We start from the raw sequence: 20,050 nt of genomic DNA, 5'->3' as shown, positions 1-20,050 counted from the left end.
ATTTCTATTAAAGATCAAAACATTTTCAAAAATGACTAGATTTACTGGTTAGAACATTAAAAAACCCTGTAGGTTAAAAGATGCTGGCACAGAGTATTTATAAATGAACAAAAACCAGCTCATAGTTACTTAAATACTGTAATGTTAATTTAGATATTCTCAAAATATAATTTAAAGAACATTAAGTACATAATACTGTATAGTGCTATTCATAAAGTACATGGCAAATATATTTTTTATTTGATTGACGTTATATAGTTTGATATCAGATCAAAACTGTCAAGTTTGACATTTGACTTTGTTGATGTTGTTATGGACACAAATATATAGCAGGTATACAGAAGCGGCAGTATGCGTCGGCTTCTTTGAAGCATGTATCCTAATTTTTTTGACATGGGTATTATTTTTTTAAGTCGGTAATTAAACACCCAATATACATTGAAAAAAATGCCTACAATTTTATTAAAAGGTAAAAAATATATTGAGAAAAACAATGACTAAAGAATACAAGGATAAATAGCACCCCAGACCAAACTGTTACTATTCTTCCAAACAGTGCCGTGGCACATATTTTTCTTAACATAGCCGTTTGATGCGATACTTATATTTTTGATAACTGTTTTGACTACGCCTATGGTGTATGCGGTGATATCATACTAATTAATTATGAAAAAAACGTATTAAAATGTTAACAAAATGTACAAAACTAGTATCGACGTATAGCACGTTATCAAGTATGTACATATAATATCAGAAAAATAATTATCCAATTTAATAAAAAAAAAAACGTTAAAAAGGTGGAGTGGACTTCCCTATGAAACGTAACTCCTGGCTCTTTCTGGTTCATTGCCCCTTTTACACTTGGAAGCTGAACAAATTACCATTGTAATAAAATTTATACAACGGTCACTACATCCAATAAACTATTAAAAATCACTAAAATTGTCGCTGATGACTCATTCGTTACTTCCAAAAAATAGCCCTTGCCTTGTATGCACCGAGTTCTGAATTCTGAAAGAGCCTATATAAACTTCTCTGAATTTTTATTATGACATATAATTCATATAGATACAGAAAATATGCATATAGAAAAAATAATTTTACTAAAACTGATAATAGTTAAAAAAATAAGGAGCCAAACTCACTTTTCCAGTTAATCATTAGTTCTTTTTTGGACGACTATGTCACATAATAAAATTATTTTAAGAAAAACATTATATTTGAAATGGACTATTATGTATAACACTACACGTCCTAAAGTTAGGATAAATATCACTATCCAATCAAATTGGTAAAGTATCGAATCTAAAATGCTAAATAATTTGATTAAAAAACGACCAGTCATTTTTCAATGAAACGGAATATACATAATACATAAGCCTACACATAACACTTATTCATTTGGAAATAGGGTATCACAATTTGTGCATATAACATAAATAGTAGGTTTACGTTTTAACTCTCCTGGACATTTTGTTAAATCCATTTCTACTGGACTTGTGACCATTCCTAGAGTCGGAATAACGTGGAGGCTTTTGACGAGTTTCGAAAACTACGTCTGAATCGGTATCGCTGTCAGATAAGTTACTTTTTCTTGAAACTAAAAAATAATATGTGGTGTCATCCTGTATAGGCAAAGAACTTCATAAGGGAGCATCAAACAAACAAAAACTCTATTAAAGCTTATCTCATTATTATTCTAAAAGCAGTTACCTAAGAATTTTTTTGCACTTATTCATTTACACCCTATTTTATGGTTTGATAAAACTTAGAGAATGATCATGATGGTTATAAAAAATATACATACATGGTGGAATATCATCTGTATCTTCAAGAAGCTTGTAATTGGTGGGCTTGACTTTGTCGTGTCTGCTATGGCACCAGCGGTAACACAGATATACTAATGCCCAAGTTGCACCCAAAAATGAAAGAGCGCCGCATATCATCCCCAAAACGACATAAAGAATGCTCCAGCTGCAATCAGATTCTCCATCTGATAGTATATACTGTTTAAAAAGATCCTAAAAAAAATCACATTAAGAAGTTAGTGGTCTTAAAACTATGCTCGAAAAAGCTGTTTTAAGCTGAAAAATTACATTATAAATAAAATTACTTCTAAGAAGTTCACCTCAGAAATTGAAATTTGAAATTTCAACTATTATATAAGTAGTTTAGTCATTGGGGATCAAAAAAGGGGCCTGTTTGGAAAAAAGTCCGGAAGTTTTGAAACTTTGCAGGTTTATAGGTTCTGGGATCCCTAACTAAAATCCATAAAATGCACATTTCCAGACTTGCCATCTTGCCAAGATGGCGCCCAAAATCGGTATTTTGTAAATATCTCGAAAATTATGCGTTTTTCGCAAAAATTTGAAGAGAGCATAAAATTTCCTATAAAAAAGGTTGCACGAAAATTTTCGCTAAAGTCAACCGTTTAGGCACAAAATCCCTGGAAATTTCACAATTTTGCGTAAAGTGTGATATACATATAGTCGATTTTCCGAAGTCAAATGTCGATTAGTGTTCACTAAAACTAGTTTTAGTCTAGTTTCTTCAATTTTATCATGAAACAGTGGCGTATCATTAATTCGCTCATTAATAATTTATGAATAATTAATTGTCGTGCTGGACAGCATTCATTGTTAACTTACCATCAGGTTCAGCATTGGTCTGGTTGTACCAAATATGCCGAAGAATGGGGTTGGAAGAAAATAAAAACAGGCATTACTCCAGTCACAACGTTGAAAGATCCAGCTCCAAAATCCCTATTGGCATTTTTATCCTGTAAATGCAAAACCAACAACTGTGGTAAAGCCTGCGGATGCAGAAAAGCAGGATTAAAATGTTCATTGATTTGTGCATACTGCAATGGGAAATCCTGTGACAACGTCACTGAAGTCTCTAAAGTGAATACTCCACGAATCCGATGAAGAGGAGTTGGACTTGCCAGTATATATTCCTCTGGCGGCTAAAGATGAAGAGTTGGACGTATTGAGAGACCACCCTGATGAGCCCAGCACAGCAGACACGATCGACTTTGACAGCAATGAGTGAGATCCGTCGGGCTTGTGCAGATAAGTTAAAGTTTTTAATCTACCTAGTGGAGTAGGCCTCCAGAGAGACCACGTTAAAATAAACGCGCCATGTACTTTACCTCTTGGGTGGTGTGGAAACAAGTACACATTTTCAATAATTAAAATTAATTATTCATAAATTAATGAGCGAATTAATAATACGCCACTGTTTCATGACAAAATTGAAGAAACTAAACTAAAACTAGTTTTAGTGAACCCTAATCGACATTTGATTTCGGAAAATCGACTACCTATACATAATAAGAGTATATCATACTTTACGCAAAATTGTAAAATTTCCAGCGATTCTGTGCCTAAACGGTTGACTTTAGCAAAAATTTTCCTAAAACCTTTTTTATAGGAAATTTTATTCTCTTTAATTTTCGCGAAAAACGCACAGTTTTCGAGATATTCACAAAATACCGGCGCCGGCGGCAAGTCTGGAAATGTGCATTTTATGGATTTTAGTTAGGGACCCCAAAACCTATAAACCTGCAAAGTTGCAAAACTTTCGGACTTTTTTCCAAGCAAAAATTCCCAATGAATTTGATGCATAAATTCTTTAGCATATTATCCAATCTTAAAAAAATTATTTGTGTCTTGGTGGCAAAATTTCAGTATATTTACTCACATGCATCCAGAATACGTCACATTCGCATTCTCTGGTCACTTCATTGCACACTCCATGTCCAGAACAGTTGTTCTGGCAAATCGCGGTTTGCAATTTCGATACAGAAAATCCAAGAAGACTTGCGTCCACTTGAAGCTTTCTTCTTAAATTCTTCACCACAGTATTGGCCGAGACTGGAACACCAGTGACATCGTCCAGATAAAACGTCAGTTTCACCTTTCCACTACCAGCTTCAGGTTCCACATTCCTAACCTAAATGCCAGTAATATTCCAGATATTGCTTAAAAATGGTTTAATTCAAATATTTACCTGAAGCTTACAGCCATCAGTAACAAGAAGTGTTAATTTAGCTTTCAAAATGTTATACTGAGCTTCCGTCAAATATTTAGCGTCCACATTAACTGTCAAGTCCACCAAATAAAATAATTTTGGATCATTTTTTACAATGACAGTGACAGTATCCATGTCACTTAGGCCTTGTTGATCATACACTGTTAAGTTGAATATGTATGTGCCAACAGAAACATCTGTCACTACTAGTATAGGAGATTCATCTGAATGCTCAACGATTTTTCCAACTGCCAATGATTTATCGTCTCTTGTCCATTGCCATTTTACAATTTCCCAATCGTCTTTCGAGTTAGAACCGTTTATTGTTAATCCATTTAATGGCAGTTCTACAGTGATATCTGGGCCTGCATCGGCGGTAGGTTTTTCATTTTGATCTAAAATAAATTAGGCTCTGCATATAACTTATCTTAATTGATATATTATTATTAAAAATAACGATGTATAGCACTACAAGAAATTTAATACAATTATTGTAATTTAAAAACAAAACATCCCTATATACCCGGTGTCCCACTTAAGATGGATACAAGTCAATATCTTGGTTGTTTGTTGAGCGATCTTTTTCATTTTTGGCAGGAGGCTGTATAGCTATAAGACGTACATTTTGCCCAGAGTAAGAAATGCGATACCTCATAGACGTACGTTTTAATGGGGTTTGATATTTTTCGAGTCAAGAGTAAACTACCCTTAGGACAGTATTTATTTCAAATCTGATAAATTATATTGAATCCTAAAAAATGTCTATACCTATGTGGCGGATTCATCTCTCCAAAAAAATCCTTTATGGGTTTTTCGCCACTGCACTGCAAAAAAAATCTACAAAATAAGATAGTTATTTTTTGTAAACACTTCTGCGTTAAACCTAAACGGACGCTGCTTGTCAGAAGTTATGTTTACAGTAATAAAAATTTGCCTAACAAAGAAAAAAATGCTTAACGTTTCGGAAAGTTTTCTCTTTCCGTCGACGGAAGCAAAAAAAATATAAAGAATAAAGAAAAAAACTATTTAAAATATTTAAATTGAACTATTCGAGAAAACTTTACTTTTTAAAACAGATACGTCTACAAGAAACCGTTGACGTTCAACAGAACGTCAACGATTTCTTGTCATTTTAACAAAAATGACATTATTATTATTTTAACAGATATAAAATAATAATAATGTCATTTTAACAGAACGTCAACGGTTTCTTGTAGACGTATCTGTTTTAAAAAGAAAAGTGTATTTTTTTGCTTCCGACGACGGAAAGAGAAAACTTTCCGAAACGTTAAGCATTTTTTTCTTTGTTAGGCAAATTGTTATTACATAACTTCTGACAAGCAGAGTCCGTTTAGGTTTAACGCCAGAAGTGTTTACAAAAAATAACTAATTTATTTTGTAGATTTTTCTTGCAGTGCAGTGGCGAAAAAACCATAAAGGATTTTATATTGAATCCTCCTTACCTAAGATACTTAAATTCTAATTTTGATAAATATTGATACAGGGTGTGTCATTAAAATAAGACATTTTTATTTTTATTATTATTTTTTTAAGTACTTACGACGCCACTGGATAAACAACTGGTTGATTATCAATAACCAATTATATCTAATTATCAATTAATAATCGATGGTGGTTTCGTCGAAGATGTTGATTTTTAGTTCGTTTTAGTTTTATAAATCTTTGTTTAGAGCATATTTTTTCAAAGTTAATTGTGATTGTTTTAAGGAACTATTTGAATTTTTTAAAATAAATCTCAATAAAACGAATAAAAATCATTATTAAGATTCCATTGAAAACTGGGGTTTTAAATTATTTTGTAACTCATTTTATTCATTTATATTGTATTAGAAAACTTAAAAAACAATTTTTTAAAGTAAACAAAATAAATTGAAAATATTTAGTTTTTTTGTATCGTATCTTAATTATTATGGAAGCTATCTGAAAACTTAAATTGATTATTAATTGATAATAAACCAGTTGTTTATCCAGTGGCGTCGTAAGTACTTAAAAAAATAATAATAAAAGTAAAAATGACTTATTTTAATCACACACCCTGTATCAATATTTATCAAAATTAGAACTTAAGTAACTTGGGTAAGGAGGATTCAATATAATTTATCAGATTTGAAATAAATACTGTCCTAAGGGTAGTTTACTCTTTGATTCGAAAAATATCAAACCCCATTAAAACGTACGTCTATGAGGTATCGCGTTTCTTACCCTGGGCAAAATGTACGTCTTATAGCCATACAGCCTCTTGCCAAAAATGAAAAAGGTCAACAAACAATCAAGATATTGGCTTGTATCCATCGTAAGTGGTGTATAAATAATTAAAGATTATTTCTATGCAGAGTTTTGCAAACTTGTCCATTAACATTGATTTTTAGTAGCTATTGACTCAGCTGTATGGATAGTTGAAGATATAAGAAGATGCCCAACTTTATGGACGATTTCGTGGTCCAAAATAGGTCGAGATGTAGCTGGCGTTACCGTCAGGTTAGGTTAGGTTATTTGTAGTGTAGAAGAATTCAGGTTAGCTTATAACTACTTATTAACAATTGTAAACAAATCCCATATAAGCTTAAAGAAAAGAAAAAAAAATGTTTAATATCTTACTTTGGTTAACTATGACATAGACAATGTCATTGGCAACATTATTGTTATCATCAGTGACACTGATCTTCAAAGTATACGTTCCTTTAGTAAGCCCTGTCACGTTTGTCTTACTCATGTTTGCATTGACAAAAGTTACAGTAGAAGGACCTTCTACTTGCTCCCAATTGAATTTTATTATTTTATTATCGTCTGTACTATTAGATGCATCAACAACTGCCCAAGTTTGAGGTAAACTTAAATAATATTACTCATATATTCATTATAAAATACATTTAGTAATGTACCTACCTTATTGTAACATTTTCTCCTGCTTCTGCTATAGGTGGTTTATTAGTTGGTGGTTTTACAAAAACATGAACTTCTGCAGTACTGGACTGGTTGGCACTATCAGTAACTTTCAAGGTAAATGTATACATGCCTTAAAAAAATCATAAAGAATAAGTTTTCAAGAATAAAATGAACTGATTGTAAACTATTACTATAAGTTAGTCTGTACTATTACTAACAAGATACACGGTTTATACTTTATACTATATATTATACTATATACTAAGTGCTGGCAAAGGTTAGCTTTAGGTCGAGATTTCCATATGTAAGAAGAGTACAATGCGTTTATAATGTACTGAACAAAGAGAAAACAGTAAAAACGTTGCTAAACGTATGAAATAAACCGAGAAACTGTGCACGTCTCGTGATACTTTATTTGCTTATTTATTAACGAGTCGTTGTAATTTTCCGTATAGCTTGTAAATTGTTACAAAAAGTGCAAGCTAGAAACACTTGCACTTTTGGTAAAAATAAGTGGAATTGAGTTGGTGTTCGACAGTGGTCGCGCTATTAGAACCCTGAATTCAAAAATCGATATCTCCAAATCCATTAGAAATAATTAATTTTAGTTTTTTTACAAAAATCTATATCTAATGATTTTATCTAGTTATCTTTTCGAAAAAAAGTCTTTTACAAATAAGCGGTTTGCGATCGTGATCGTTTACCACAAGTGCACTTTACTTGATATGGCAACGCCGCAACAGCACACCGTCGCATTTCTCTCACTGACTTAATAAGATCCCTATGCGATTTACTTCCACACGTGTAAATACCGACCTAAAAGTAAAAGTTGCCAGCATGGTATACTATATAGAGGTATATAATAATTGTATTTTATTCCAATCCACTACTAATATATTATGACCGATATTTTATATCGTTTCTATGACTGATAATAAAGAAAATGTATTTATCTACTGAAGTTTTTGTTCTATGTAGTGTATGAAAAACACACCATAAACAACATGAAATTACCTTACAGAAAAGACTATTAATGACATTTGTTATTTCAAAAGTAACTTGACGCCATTTTTTTCGGTAATACATACTTATAATCGTACAAAATTTTTATAAACAATATAACTGATAAATTATAAAAAACGCCTTTGATACTTTTTTTTAGCAATAAACATTTTTATAATAAATTCTGTCTATTTTTATGTATTTTTTGCCTATTAAAACAGACTAAATATCAATCTTATATTATTATCATATTGAGTTCAATTAATGTTTTATCTATAAAAAAATATACCATAAATACATTACCTTCTTGCAAGTTTGATAGCTGCAAATATGGCGTTCTAGTATTCTGCATATCGACGGTTTTTTGCGCATCATCAGCTGACTTAGTCCATTCCCAAGTTTTAATAGCATGATCATCAATACTCAAACTACCATTCAAAGTAATGTTATTGTGCGGCAGGTATATAATTTTATCTTCACCTACAAGAGCATTTTCAAATTTAAAAAAAAACTTTTTCCTGTATAAAAATAGTCACCAACCTGCATTAGCTTCTGGAGGGTAATCTGTTCCAGCAAGAACAGTAATATTAGCTACCCCAGTACTGCTAGCTTTATCTGTATCAGTAACAGTCAACTTAAAAGTGTAGTTCCCTGGTATAGTCAAATCGTTTAATTGTAACGTGGGACTTTCCTTCAATTGGGGCCCATAACCTTAGAATGAGAATATTAATATGGTACAATTTTTTAAAAATAATAAAAAAATGATATGCAATACCTAATGGGCCCTCTTGAAGATCCCAATGCCATGAAATAATACCATCATCATCTTTACTAGACGAAGCATCCAAAACAGCTGCAGCATTAGGCTGTTTTATGGTCTGGTTGGCTGGAGTAATAACAATTTGTGGAGGCTCATTTATACGCGCTTCAGGTAAAACTGTTACATTTACAAAATTTTCTCCATAAGCCGTTGGTGTAGAAACACTAACCTGCATATTTCAGATTTCATATAAAAAAAATCAAAATTTTTTGCTTTATACAATTTTTTTAAGCTGAAGGAAGTACCCTTTTTTCGCTAAATTAGAAACAAATTATCAGTATTTTATCTATGAATAACTGAGTTCAATTTATTAAGGTTGACAATACGTGGAACATTCAGTGGAACGGTTTTGTAATCGCTGTGCGCTCCTTATTAGTATTTCTATATTTTAGGTGATTTAGTAGTGTTGGGAATAATCGGATGATTTCAATCCTCAAGTATTTATCCTCGAGGATTCTAATAATCGGACGATCATCCGAGGAATTCTCGGTCATAAAATTTTATCGATCGATCGATACCCGAATAATGTTGGGTGTATTTTGCTTGCTGTTTGTTCACACATTGTTATATAGCATGTAGGTACCTGAGAAACCTGAATTATATTCTAACAAAAATAAATACACAATTACCTATGTATAAATATGTATTTTAAATAGGTTTTTTCATAGATTTTTTTTATTAATTTTTATAAAATTTTCATAGGATGTACTTAAGAACATGCTTATTTTGTTTCTTTAACTCTTATTTTGAGATTTCTCTGGCAAATATTTCAGGTTTCAGGTCAGGAAACGATTTCAACGATTTCAGTATAAACTGATTTGTATTTTCGATTCAGCATTGTCGCATGTGTTAGTTGTGTGCCGAGTAATCCTCGAGGGTTGACAAAAATCCTCGAGACATACCGAGGATTTGAATAATCGAGTGACCGAGTATTTTTCATTCGAGTGATCCCATCACTACTATTTAGACTTATATTTAGTCTATTAAGCACTTCTATTAGGCTATTAGCCGTTATAAACAAGGCTATTAGACAAGTATTTTGTTTTTTTGTTCCCTAGCTAATAATTACCCAGATTTAGATTATTTCTCGATGTATCCCTGGCTTCATTCAATGCCAAATTGAGGTATGTTTTGGGTGGTATGTGAATAGGTGTAATGTAAATATAAATAATTATAAAACTTGCCGGCAATTGTTGTTGCCCTATCAGTGATGGGCGATGGGTAAATATCCAATGGGTATAGTAAAGAAATTTGGGTATATACCTACGTAGTATATATCTAGAAGATGTAGGGTATATACCCGTTGAGAGAACAACATTTCATAGTAACCCCTTGTAAAATTCGATTATTCGCCTAACTTAAATTGAACTCTCTACTAAAGGTTGGTTGGTTGGTAGACACCAAGGATACTATAGAACATACGACACATTTGAATTTGATTTGAAATTTTGTGGATTTGTCAGTCTTTACGGAGCTTATTTTATGTTATTTATTATTTATTCTACTACTGATAGTTCTTAGTAGATCTAGATGGAAATTGTGGCAGAACTTAAATTAATAGTGACACTATCGCGATTTATCGAAAAAGACTCGATAAAGATCTCGACAAAAATCGAGTAAAATAATGGAACAACTTTTCGCAGTAGTGACTATATAATATACATACGTGTAGTAAACTTAAAAAACTTAAAACGTAAAAAATTTATGAAATTCATTTAAATTAACTAATTGTATATTTTTTCTTGCATTTTTGCTTTTATTTACTACTTGTCAAAGATTAGATGTCAAAGAATTTAGATACGTCAATTTGACTTACCTGCTTCAGTAGCGTATCGGATGTTTATGGTTATAAATAATTATTATAACTTATCTATTTTTATTAGAATTTTATATTTTTATAACAATTTTAATAACTACCAACATTATTTATTCACAACGTAAAATAATAAAAAAATTATTGAGTCTACCCCACGTCTACCCCACATCATAGTTTTATGGTGGGTTCATGCTTCCGATCTTAGCCCTAACACTAACATTAGTCCTAACCCCAAGAATATGAATCAACTTTAACGAACGCTAGCGTTCATGCCCTCATTGTATCGGTCCTAACATTAGCCTTAGTCCTAACAGGTTGGGATATTTTATATTCTTAGGGCTAATGCTAATTCAAAACTGAATCACGCATGCTCAAAGCTAGGGGTTTTAAGAATTCTCGAAATAATATCTGACATGTTGAATTTGACGGTTTATAAATGCTAATAAATCATATATTTTTTGGTCTAGAAAGTATTAATGTAAAAATTCGTTTCCCTAGTATTAGAAATAATAAAAATAATTGTAAATTTAGGTTAGTTCAAAACATATGTTTTATATGAGCGCAAGCGCTTACGAGAATATTGATTATTTTCTTAAGACAAGTAGGAGAAGTATGAACGGCCTTTCCTTAAGTTCTCAAGGTTAATTTCTTAGTGTTAATGTTAAGGTTAAGGTTAGGACTAATACTCGAAGTATGAACCCACCTTTACATTTTTTAAATAAAATTAGAACGGCACTGATAAACCGGAATTTAAGTCGGCCATATTTGAGGCCCATCGCGGTGGACCTAAGATTTTTGATATGCTCCTTCCTTAGTCTTCTTATTCAAAGAGGTCATACGAAAACAAAATATTTAAAAGTGCTTATACATTTTATTCCAAAGCCAAATTATGTTGAAGATTGCCAAAGGTATGTACTTTTCTACTGTAGGTATATTATTTGTTAAAATCCTTTGTGCCTTTGTTCTGCAGATATCAAACTTTCACTTTTTTCAAATATTGATATATTGAATGATGTATATCTTTTGAGTTAGCAATAGTTACCAATACAGGTAATCAGAGTCACAAGGAGTTCAAGCTCAGGTGAATGCCCAAAGTGGTGAATGCCGAAAAATTTCATTTCAATCGGATAGGATAAAAACGAAACAAAGACTCGTTAAAGGGTTAATTGAAGAGCATTCAGAAGAAGAATTGGGTTTTGCAAGTACTATGTACTTTAGGGCTAGTGGGATTAAGGATGCTGCTGTAATTGTTGAAACCTTAACTCCATCGAAAAGTACTGTGTTTAAAAAATTAGTAGTTGCCCATACACGGAAATGCCCGGCCTTCGGACTTGGCCTTGAGGCCGGGGCTTTTTTTAAGTTGTTAATAAATAAATAAATTTAACCATATGGTTGCTATATTTTAGACCCTTTACTACGACGTTCTTAGATTTTAAGTCCCAAACAACGCTCCTGAGATTTTGTCCCGCTAGAATAACTATCCGCCGCACTGTGGAGCGCGTGGTCCCTGCGTGACGTAAGCATCCACGGCGACTACGACAGCGGTGATTTTACGCTATCGAACAGTCCTTTAGAATATATACAGTCCTTGGGTAGACACCTCAAAAAAATTCTCTCCAAGAATGAACTCTTAATTTTAATAGGAAGGTCCTCCGCCTTTAATTTTTCTATTTTTTTTTATCAAAAAGTACTAAAAAAAAATAAAAAAATACAATAATATTTTTATGAATAGCTTTTAAACGGTTAATTAAATCAACTAATTATAAGAAACCATTTTTTTAGAGCAGTGAATTTCCTATAAAACCATGAGTTCCGCGCATCATAATGATTTTTTGTTAACAAGTTATAAAATTCATAAGAAAAAAGAAAACTACCTTAACATAATCAAACTACAACATTTAATAACGTTCGAACGGCGAGGTTTACAAAAAATTTATAAGAGACCTTTTTTGTAGAGAATTCAATTTCCTACAAATATATGAAAAGGAATATTTTTTCCAAATAGTAGATACCGAGATATGAATTTTTCTTTCTAATAATAGGGGAAAAAATAGAAAACTGAAAGGCGGAGAACCGTCCTATAAAAATAGTCGATTTTTTGACCCACCCTAGTAAATATCTTATGTCATATATTAATTAATAAACAATATACAGAATACAGAAAGCAATTCTTACAAACCTAATGATTATCATTTGCTATTAAAATTATGACCAATCTCTAGTAAACTGGTTAATTTTCATTTAAATTTTAAATAACCCTTAATAATCCAAACTCTATGAACATAGTACATCAACACGTTCTTAATTCAGACTGGTTTACACAATTTAGTACACAATTATTTATACAGATCTATTATTTGACACATACTAAGTAAATTTTTAAGATACCTACCTTAAATTCATATGTGCCTTCTGAGAGTTTTTCTAGATGCAACTGTGCTTCACTTTGATGTTTGACAGCTGTACTGCCATCTGGTTGGTGTAAAGAAGTCCATTCATATTGATATTTATTTTCAGCATCCTCTTCTTGAAGAGTTTTCGCAACTAGAGTCACTTCATCTTCTGGCAGTTTTACCTAAAACACACGTTCCTATTTAGATAGAGAAAAATCCAGATTAAAAATTTACCTCCTTAGATTCAACCAATACTGTTAAATGTTTTCGAGTAACTGGTGCTGACTTATTAGTTATGTCTAAAATTCGTTCTGTTATGATATCTTGTAGTCCATCTTTTAAATCTTCCAACACACAGAGACCATCTTCTTGTCGAATATATCCAGGTTTGCATTCACAAACACCTATAAAAATTGTATTAAAAAACAAATAATAATTTAAAAAATTACAAATACCACTTCTTGATTGTTCTCGTTTTTGAACACATATCTCATCAGGTAATGGACATGAGTTATCTACACCAACTTCACAACTTATATCATATGCAAAATTATCAAATAAATCACTTTCAAGATTTTTATATGCATTTTCAAATCTGGTTCTATCAGTTAATATATTGTACATCTCTCTATCCCTAACTGAATCTAAAAAAATATGTATTATTTTTTTCCGTAAGCTGAATTTGTAGTATTCATCAATATAAATATTATTAAAACATTTATATCAAAATTACAGATAAACTTTATATATCTCAGTTATAGTATTTTAATATTACCTTGCGATTCAAGAACATAACTCCAGCTGTCATCATCTGTAGGTTTTACAAGAACCATTTGAACATGGTCTATAGTTTCTGGATTAGTGTTCAAAGTAGGTATACACAATTCATTACTATTGCAATTTATATGGTAACATTTATCATCGGTCAAAAATGCAACATGGCATAAAGGTTTTACACAACATTTAAGTACACAAGGCTTTAAACTACGAACGTCTGTTATCTCTTCGTAAACCCCTAATAAAACATAATACATTATAAATGTAATGTAACAGCGACTTGAAGTCTTGTAATAGCGATATTAATTACCTGCAGATATGTTTCCTCTTGGGACATAACCCTTAAATAATTTAGGATAAAGTTTTGGGCAATCCGACTTAACAGAGTTTGCAGGAAATGAATGAATAGCACTGAGGGAACTTAGAATAGTAACCAAATAATAAATGAACATTATTGCCTTAATATATACCAGCAGGATGAGAAAAAATCAAGTAAATATTCTTAATTGAACTTAAATGTTCGTTTCTGTACATTAAAATATATTCCACATGATAACGTAAAACAATCGTATCAGCAGTTATGTGGGTGTTTACAACTTGCGTTCAGAGGAAAATTACTGTTATCTTTATCAGTCTAAGCTCTGGTCCAACTTTTAAATGTTACACTAATCAAAGAATTAGCAAATAAACTCATTAGATTAGCCACCTATGTTAGCCACCCTTTTTCAGAGCCCTTTTATAAATTTGGTCGATTTGATTTGTCAAATTGACAAGGACCAAGGACAGAAGTTGACAGAACAGAAGCAGAATTTGACATTTAACAGGTGACAAAAAAAATCGTCCTTGAAGAAAAGACAGTCACATGTATATATGGTTGCCTGGTAAACAGGCGTAAAGATATATGTATACAAGGACTATTATTTACATTAGAAAAAATAAATATTTAATTTGGTTTATTTATCTTTTAAATAACCTACAGCCAGTATTGTGATATAGTGATATGGTTTAAGACCAATTAAACTTTCTATGTTATTTTAATTTGATATAACCATTTATTGATATTTCATAAGTGCTTTTTTTAAAGATTACCAATTTTATTGTAAGTATGTTAGGTTTATCTTTTTAATTCACCCCTGGCATGGGATTAAACTTTTAAGTCGTATCAACTATTTTACATTTTTATTAGAAGTATATTAATTACGCTTAATGCCGATAACGTTTATATAGATAATTATATAATTTAAATTTATTGTTTTGTTTGAGTTGAAAATTAAAGAATCATTAACTACAAGATGTCAAACTGTAAGAGAAATTTGTCTCCTAATATTCAGAATTTGAAATCCTTAGGCAAGTGTATTTTTGTTTGAGAGATAATCAAAATGGTTATGTAATATTTAATTATTACCCAATGTTATTTCAGATAATTGGTAATATAAGCACAGGTAAATACCCTTTTAATATGAACATTTTTTAGAAAGCAAATATCAAAGCATCATTAAACAAGCTACAGAAGCCAGGGAAAACGCTTATTGCCCTTATAGCAATTTTAAAGTTGGATCAGCAGTTCTATGTGCTGATGGGTCAGTTACAGCAGGCTGCAATATTGAAAATAGTGCCTTCCCTGTTGGCATATGTGCTGAAAGGTAATATTTTTTCTTAAAGTTAACTTGCATACATTTTTTTCTTGATTTAGATGTGCATATAGTAAAGCGATAAGTCAAGGAAAAAGACAATTTGAAGCTGTGGCTGTTGTCGCCTCTCAAAAGGACCACTTTACAATGCCCTGCGGAGCATGTCGTCAATTTATGTCTGAATTTGGAAATGTAGACGTTTTTATTTCTAGACCTGGGCATGAGGATGTATTGGTTACTAATCTAAATGAAATTTTACCTTTTCAGTTCCAAACTACGGACAAAACTTTTGAATGATATATTTGCATGACTATGACATGAAATAAAATAAAAAAAAAGAAATGTATGTATATATTTTGTCATGTTTTAACAGTATTTTACAAGATTTAAATTAATTTCCAGTAATATAAATTAAGATCTCCAACTATGTAATAATAATATTGCATATATAAAAAATCTACAATATAATTTTTTAACTTATACTAATCAATATTAATAAAAATATACATCATTAAAGTAAACATTTTTTGATATCAGTCTATTTGCTTTTTACCTATTTTTATGGGTGAATAATAATAATCTTAACATTGTAGCAGAACGTGTTTTTGTATATATCACTATTAAAAGCTGTAATTATATATAATCTCTAATTTGTACAATAAAAAAGCTTGGTCAGAATATGTTTTCTATTACTTTTAGAAATTGTAAGCTCTTCTCAACATTCTAAGGTAGCAGTGATTTTCTTAGTTTTATGATTTAAATGAAGCACAGGAATTGCTGTAAATAGCTAGGAAACATTACATCTATCATTCCTAGATGTTCTTGAAGCAGTTGTTGCTTGTGCTTCAGCACTTTGGAGCTGTCTTGCTAAGGCTAAATCTAATTCTTCCTGTGTTTTCTTATTGCAAGGACCATTGTCCTGCATTGAGAGTGCTAAAGCCTTTGCTAATGCTTCATCTTCACTTAATGAACCTTGGATAGTTTCAGAAACTGTATGATTTGGTTGCGCATCAAAAATCCATTTTCTTTTAGCACCCCTTCCTTCACATGTATGGTCTGCAGGATGGCGATGCTTTAAACAAAAATTTAATGCACACTCATTACAAATCACTGGAATAACTTCCTTATTCTTGCACCTCTTATAAGAGCACTTATTTGTAAAAACTCGTCGTCTTGATTTTGCTGGATCACTTTGACAGTCAGAATCGATGTGGGAACCTACCACATAATCAGGATGTTGACCTTTTTGTACAGGTATTGGAATGTTACACAATGGACATACTGGCACTTGGTTGTCTTTTTGATAAGCTCTTTTGCAGTTATGTGTAGTGTATCTAAAATGTTCATCACAGAACAACAAATTGCAGGCATCACATTTTATCGGTAGAAAGTCTAGCTTATTGCAGTTTAATTTTGAGCAATGTTTTCCTAAATGAGGCAATTCCATATTTTAAAATCACATTAATCACTCTAAAGACGTAGTAGCACTTATAATCTATTTCTTGACTAACTAGACAATTTGACAATAACTGATTAATGAAAAATATGTTCTTCGTATTTATAGTTTCAAAATAGTTCTTGATAATTCTAGTACGACCGATGACAAAGTAATTTGCAAATGTGTGATTTTTCGTTAGTATATTCTGTGGTGTGATTTATTTACTAAAAATTTGTTTGTCATGTCATGATATGACATCTAAATGTCAGTTGTCAGTTGCTTGTCAGCATATTTTGGAATTATTTGATCATATATAAAATGTATGTACATATATGATCTAGTAGTAAGAGCGTATCAACACGTATCAATATCCGATATCAGATACTATCGATAATGCAAAATCAGATAAAAAAATTACCTTTTATTCTTGTTATGTGGTAAAAGGAAAAGGTAAAAAAAATGATTCAATATATGGAATTATAACATATATTTTAATAACAATTTATTTTAATATATTTATATATTTAATTATTTGTACAGATTTATTCCTCTGATATATTTTGAATATTGTTATGCAAAACTTCATCTTTTAAAGTGCTTTTGTGGCAGATATCTCCAATAAAAGTTTGAGGGATATCAGTGCCAAAATATACCTTCGTATTGCTTGCTAGAGAGCTATATTTTTTTAATTCAATATATTCTTTGGTAAAGAGTAATTTATTGACTTCTGCTTGTTGTTTCATTTTATAGAATTCAGCATCAGCTTGAGCTTTTTCTCTTGCTAAATGCATCTCATCTTCAATTTGAGAAATATGTTGCAAAGATTCCTTTTCCATAATTTTCTGTTCAAACTGAATTTTTGCAACTTGTGCCTCCTTCTCAGCTTCAATTAATGCTCGTTTCCTATCAGTTTCAGCATCTTTTTCTACCACCTAAACATTAATGTGTGTATATTTTAAATACAATATAATGTTTAATGTTCATTTACCTTCTGATGCTCAATGGATATAAGTAGTTTAGTTTTTTCTCCCTCCATTAGTTCATAATTTTTCCTAATAGGTTCTGGAATTTTTGGTTTTGTAACTCTAACAGCTTGAATTATTAATCCAGGGGCCATTTCTAACAAGTCTCTTTGTAAAGCCTATAAAATGATGTAAACAAATAATTTTCTCCCATGTTCATTTCTCTTACAAAATATATTTGTTACCTGTTTTAGATTTTCATCAATTTGATCAAAAAGATTAATATATACCTCATGTAAATTGTGTATACTACAAAACTGATTAAGCTCATGATGTACTTTATTAAAAATTAATGTTTTATCATAATCAGCAGTATAATTTCTAACAATATCCATGACTGCAAAAAAATGTTATAACAGTATAGCTTAAAAAATCAGTAGACAGCATAAAAATATTAAACTTATAAATATAAAATAATAAGAAATGAACAATATTTACCACTGTTAATATTTAAATAGTTTACTACTTCAATTCGATCAAAATATATCATGACACCACCACTAGTTCCACATGGAACATTTGTGACTTCATCTGTTTGTAAAGTTACCTAAAAAATAAAATATTTAAACATTCTTATGGATAATCTAGAGACAAATAATTTAAAATCTGGGTAATATACATCTAATGTTTCTGAAAATAAGGTGTAAATAATTACTTGAACACTTTTATAAGATGTAATAATTGGAATCATCATATGGTATCCAGGATGAGTCATTGATGGTAATAATGCACCACCCTATAAAATTGTAATTCATTTAAGTAATCTATTTTTAACAAACATTTAAGCAACTTACTCGAAAGTATATACCAACATGGCCCTCTTCAATTTTGTGTAGAGAATAATTAAATATTAAAAATATGGTTGTTAAAACACTTCCAATAATAGCGTGCTCAAATAAAGCGTTATAACTTATCAGCGGCATAATGCTTGAATAATAATGAATAAGAATTTTACATGTTATTTAGATATAAATTCATTCACTGTTTTACTGAAATAGTATCGAAAATCATTAAAACCACGTCAACATGTGTAAATCAATAATAACACATAAAAGTACTGTATATTTTTTCTTGATAATTATAGACAAAAAGGATAGTACGTCGGAGCACGCCGAACTCCTAATAAATCCTGTGAATAAATCTTTGATAATGAAAATTGCAAAAAAGTAAACAAAAAAGATAGGTTATGTTTGTGTACAAACGTCAAACGTCATTGTGTTGCCATCACAGGTTGCCCACGGTTGCCATATCACTGCAAATATCACATCAAATCGAATTAAACTAACAGAACATAAACACAATCGCGCTTAAAATATCAGTTTGATAAAGCAAAATAAAAATCAAAAATTACACAATTTAATATTTAACTTTTGAAGTGTGTTTTGAACCTCTTTGGTTTTGAAGCAGAAAATATACGGTTAGCGAAGACAAAAAAGTGCAAAAACTCTCTTTACTACAAAACTATAGGAGAAACAACTCCGTGCATTAAAAAATGGTCAAAAAAAGGGAAGAATTAGGATGGCGCTGCTGTAGCAAAAACCTAAAATATAAGACATGCGCCGAACATTTTTAGAACAGCTGATTCAAAAGACATAAATATTTGACGTGAATCATATACGAGAAGCCGCAGGTTTCAAAAAAATACAAATTTATTTTTATGTCACATGAAATAAATTACAGATTTTTATTCAGCAGCAATAGACTAGGCTCTTTTTTTATTGCTCTCATAAGTTATTTCGCAAATGTCATTCAAGACGACGAAAACATTATTCTGATCGTTTTAGCTTAAAATTAATGTTAATTATAATTAAGAAAAAAAATTATTTAAGGTAATAATTGGTGATGGGTTTAAAATAAATATAATGCAGCTTTAAAATAACTTCATACCCACATTTATTTAGTATAAAAGTAAGTCAACATGTGGTTTTATTATCAATTATTCAGAAGCAATAGACTGAGCCTCTTTTTTATTTTTTCTCATAAGTTATTTCTGTAAATCTCATTCAAGATGAAAAAGCTTTAGTTTGAAATTAATATTAATAATAATTAGGAAAACTTTATTAAAAGTTTAATTGATGATATGGGATTTAAATAAATATAATGCAGGTCTAAAATAACGTAACACACTTTATTTAGTATAAAAATTAAGCCAATATAATATAATTTTATACTGTACAAGTATTTATTTACGTTTTGCCCCATCGTAGTTGCC

At 30.7% G+C, this 20,050-nt stretch overlaps 4 protein-coding genes across 5 annotated transcripts; 1 reads left to right on the top strand and 3 right to left on the bottom strand.

Moving 5' to 3' along the window:
* Positions 1-842: 842 nt before the first annotated feature.
* Positions 843-14,534, bottom strand: LOC115878807 (dyslexia-associated protein KIAA0319 homolog). The gene is made up of 14 exons (XM_030895411.1): positions 14,058-14,534; positions 13,746-13,985; positions 13,426-13,614; positions 13,205-13,374; positions 12,970-13,152; positions 8,717-8,930; positions 8,482-8,652; positions 8,245-8,421; positions 6,940-7,069; positions 6,652-6,884; positions 4,012-4,427; positions 3,703-3,954; positions 1,808-2,021; positions 843-1,600 (listed from the first exon to the last, which is right to left on the bottom strand). Exons 1-14 carry the CDS (start codon positions 14,197-14,199, stop codon positions 1,449-1,451), a joined length of 2,883 nt encoding a protein of 960 aa, XP_030751271.1. The 5' UTR covers positions 14,200-14,534; the 3' UTR covers positions 843-1,448.
* Positions 14,535-14,831: 297 nt separating this feature from the next.
* On the top strand, positions 14,832-16,051 carry LOC115878841 (cytidine deaminase-like). Of its 2 annotated transcripts, none has more exons than XM_030895456.1 (3): positions 14,832-15,094; positions 15,222-15,390; positions 15,441-16,051. In XM_030895456.1, exons 1-3 carry the CDS (start codon positions 15,040-15,042, stop codon positions 15,673-15,675), a joined length of 459 nt encoding a protein of 152 aa, XP_030751316.1. In that variant the 5' UTR covers positions 14,832-15,039; the 3' UTR covers positions 15,676-16,051. The 2 variants fall into 2 exon arrangements, with proteins under 2 accessions (XP_030751316.1, XP_030751317.1); XM_030895457.1 differs by having other exon boundaries at positions 15,062-15,174.
* Positions 15,945-17,025, bottom strand: LOC115878840 (AN1-type zinc finger protein 2A-like). Its single transcript, XM_030895455.1, has one exon. It carries the CDS (start codon positions 16,823-16,825, stop codon positions 16,166-16,168), a length of 660 nt encoding a protein of 219 aa, XP_030751315.1. The 5' UTR covers positions 16,826-17,025; the 3' UTR covers positions 15,945-16,165.
* Positions 17,026-17,334: 309 nt separating this feature from the next.
* On the bottom strand, positions 17,335-19,209 carry LOC115878837 (erlin-1-like). The gene is made up of 6 exons (XM_030895450.1): positions 18,633-19,209; positions 18,494-18,574; positions 18,277-18,385; positions 18,024-18,175; positions 17,805-17,957; positions 17,335-17,748 (listed from the first exon to the last, which is right to left on the bottom strand). The coding sequence occupies exons 1-6, from the start codon at positions 18,759-18,761 to the stop codon at positions 17,359-17,361; spliced, it is 1,014 nt and encodes a 337-aa protein (XP_030751310.1). The 5' UTR covers positions 18,762-19,209; the 3' UTR covers positions 17,335-17,358.
* Between the last annotated feature and the right edge of the window lie 841 nt (positions 19,210-20,050).

Source organism: Sitophilus oryzae, unplaced genomic scaffold (assembly GCF_002938485.1).
Source record: "Sitophilus oryzae breed Bouriz unplaced genomic scaffold, Soryzae_2.0 scaffold_1532_pilon_pilon, whole genome shotgun sequence".
NCBI classification, from domain to species: Eukaryota; Metazoa; Arthropoda; class Insecta; order Coleoptera; family Curculionidae; genus Sitophilus; species Sitophilus oryzae.
This window is presented reverse-complemented; position numbering and strand designations above follow the sequence as displayed.

What these genes read in the sequence shown, in the direction of transcription:
- LOC115878840 (XM_030895455.1), bottom strand. Translation starts at nt 16,825, where the DNA reads ATGGAATTGCCTCATTTAGGAAAACATTGCTCAAAATTAAACTGCAAT.
- LOC115878807 (XM_030895411.1), bottom strand. Translation starts at nt 14,199, where the DNA reads ATGTTCATTTATTATTTGGTTACTATTCTAAGTTCCCTCAGTGCTATT. An exon ending in AAGGCACATATGAATTTAAG is followed by an intron (nt 8,931 to 12,969) that starts GTAGGTATCTTA and finishes TGAAATATGCAG; the next exon opens with GTTAGTGTTTCTACACCAAC. An exon ending in CCCTCCAGAAGCTAATGCAG is followed by an intron (nt 8,422 to 8,481) that starts GTTGGTGACTAT and finishes ATGCTCTTGTAG; the next exon opens with GTGAAGATAAAATTATATAC.
- LOC115878841 (XM_030895456.1), top strand. Translation starts at nt 15,040, where the DNA reads ATGTCAAACTGTAAGAGAAATTTGTCTCCTAATATTCAGAATTTGAAA. An exon ending in TCAGAATTTGAAATCCTTAG is followed by an intron (nt 15,095 to 15,221) that starts GCAAGTGTATTT and finishes AACATTTTTTAG; the next exon opens with AAAGCAAATATCAAAGCATC. An exon ending in GTTGGCATATGTGCTGAAAG is followed by an intron (nt 15,391 to 15,440) that starts GTAATATTTTTT and finishes TTCTTGATTTAG; the next exon opens with ATGTGCATATAGTAAAGCGA.
- LOC115878837 (XM_030895450.1), bottom strand. Translation starts at nt 18,761, where the DNA reads ATGCCGCTGATAAGTTATAACGCTTTATTTGAGCACGCTATTATTGGA. An exon ending in CATCTTATAAAAGTGTTCAA is followed by an intron (nt 18,386 to 18,493) that starts GTAATTATTTAC and finishes TTTATTTTTTAG; the next exon opens with GTAACTTTACAAACAGATGA. An exon ending in TATCCATTGAGCATCAGAAG is followed by an intron (nt 17,749 to 17,804) that starts GTAAATGAACAT and finishes ATTAATGTTTAG; the next exon opens with GTGGTAGAAAAAGATGCTGA.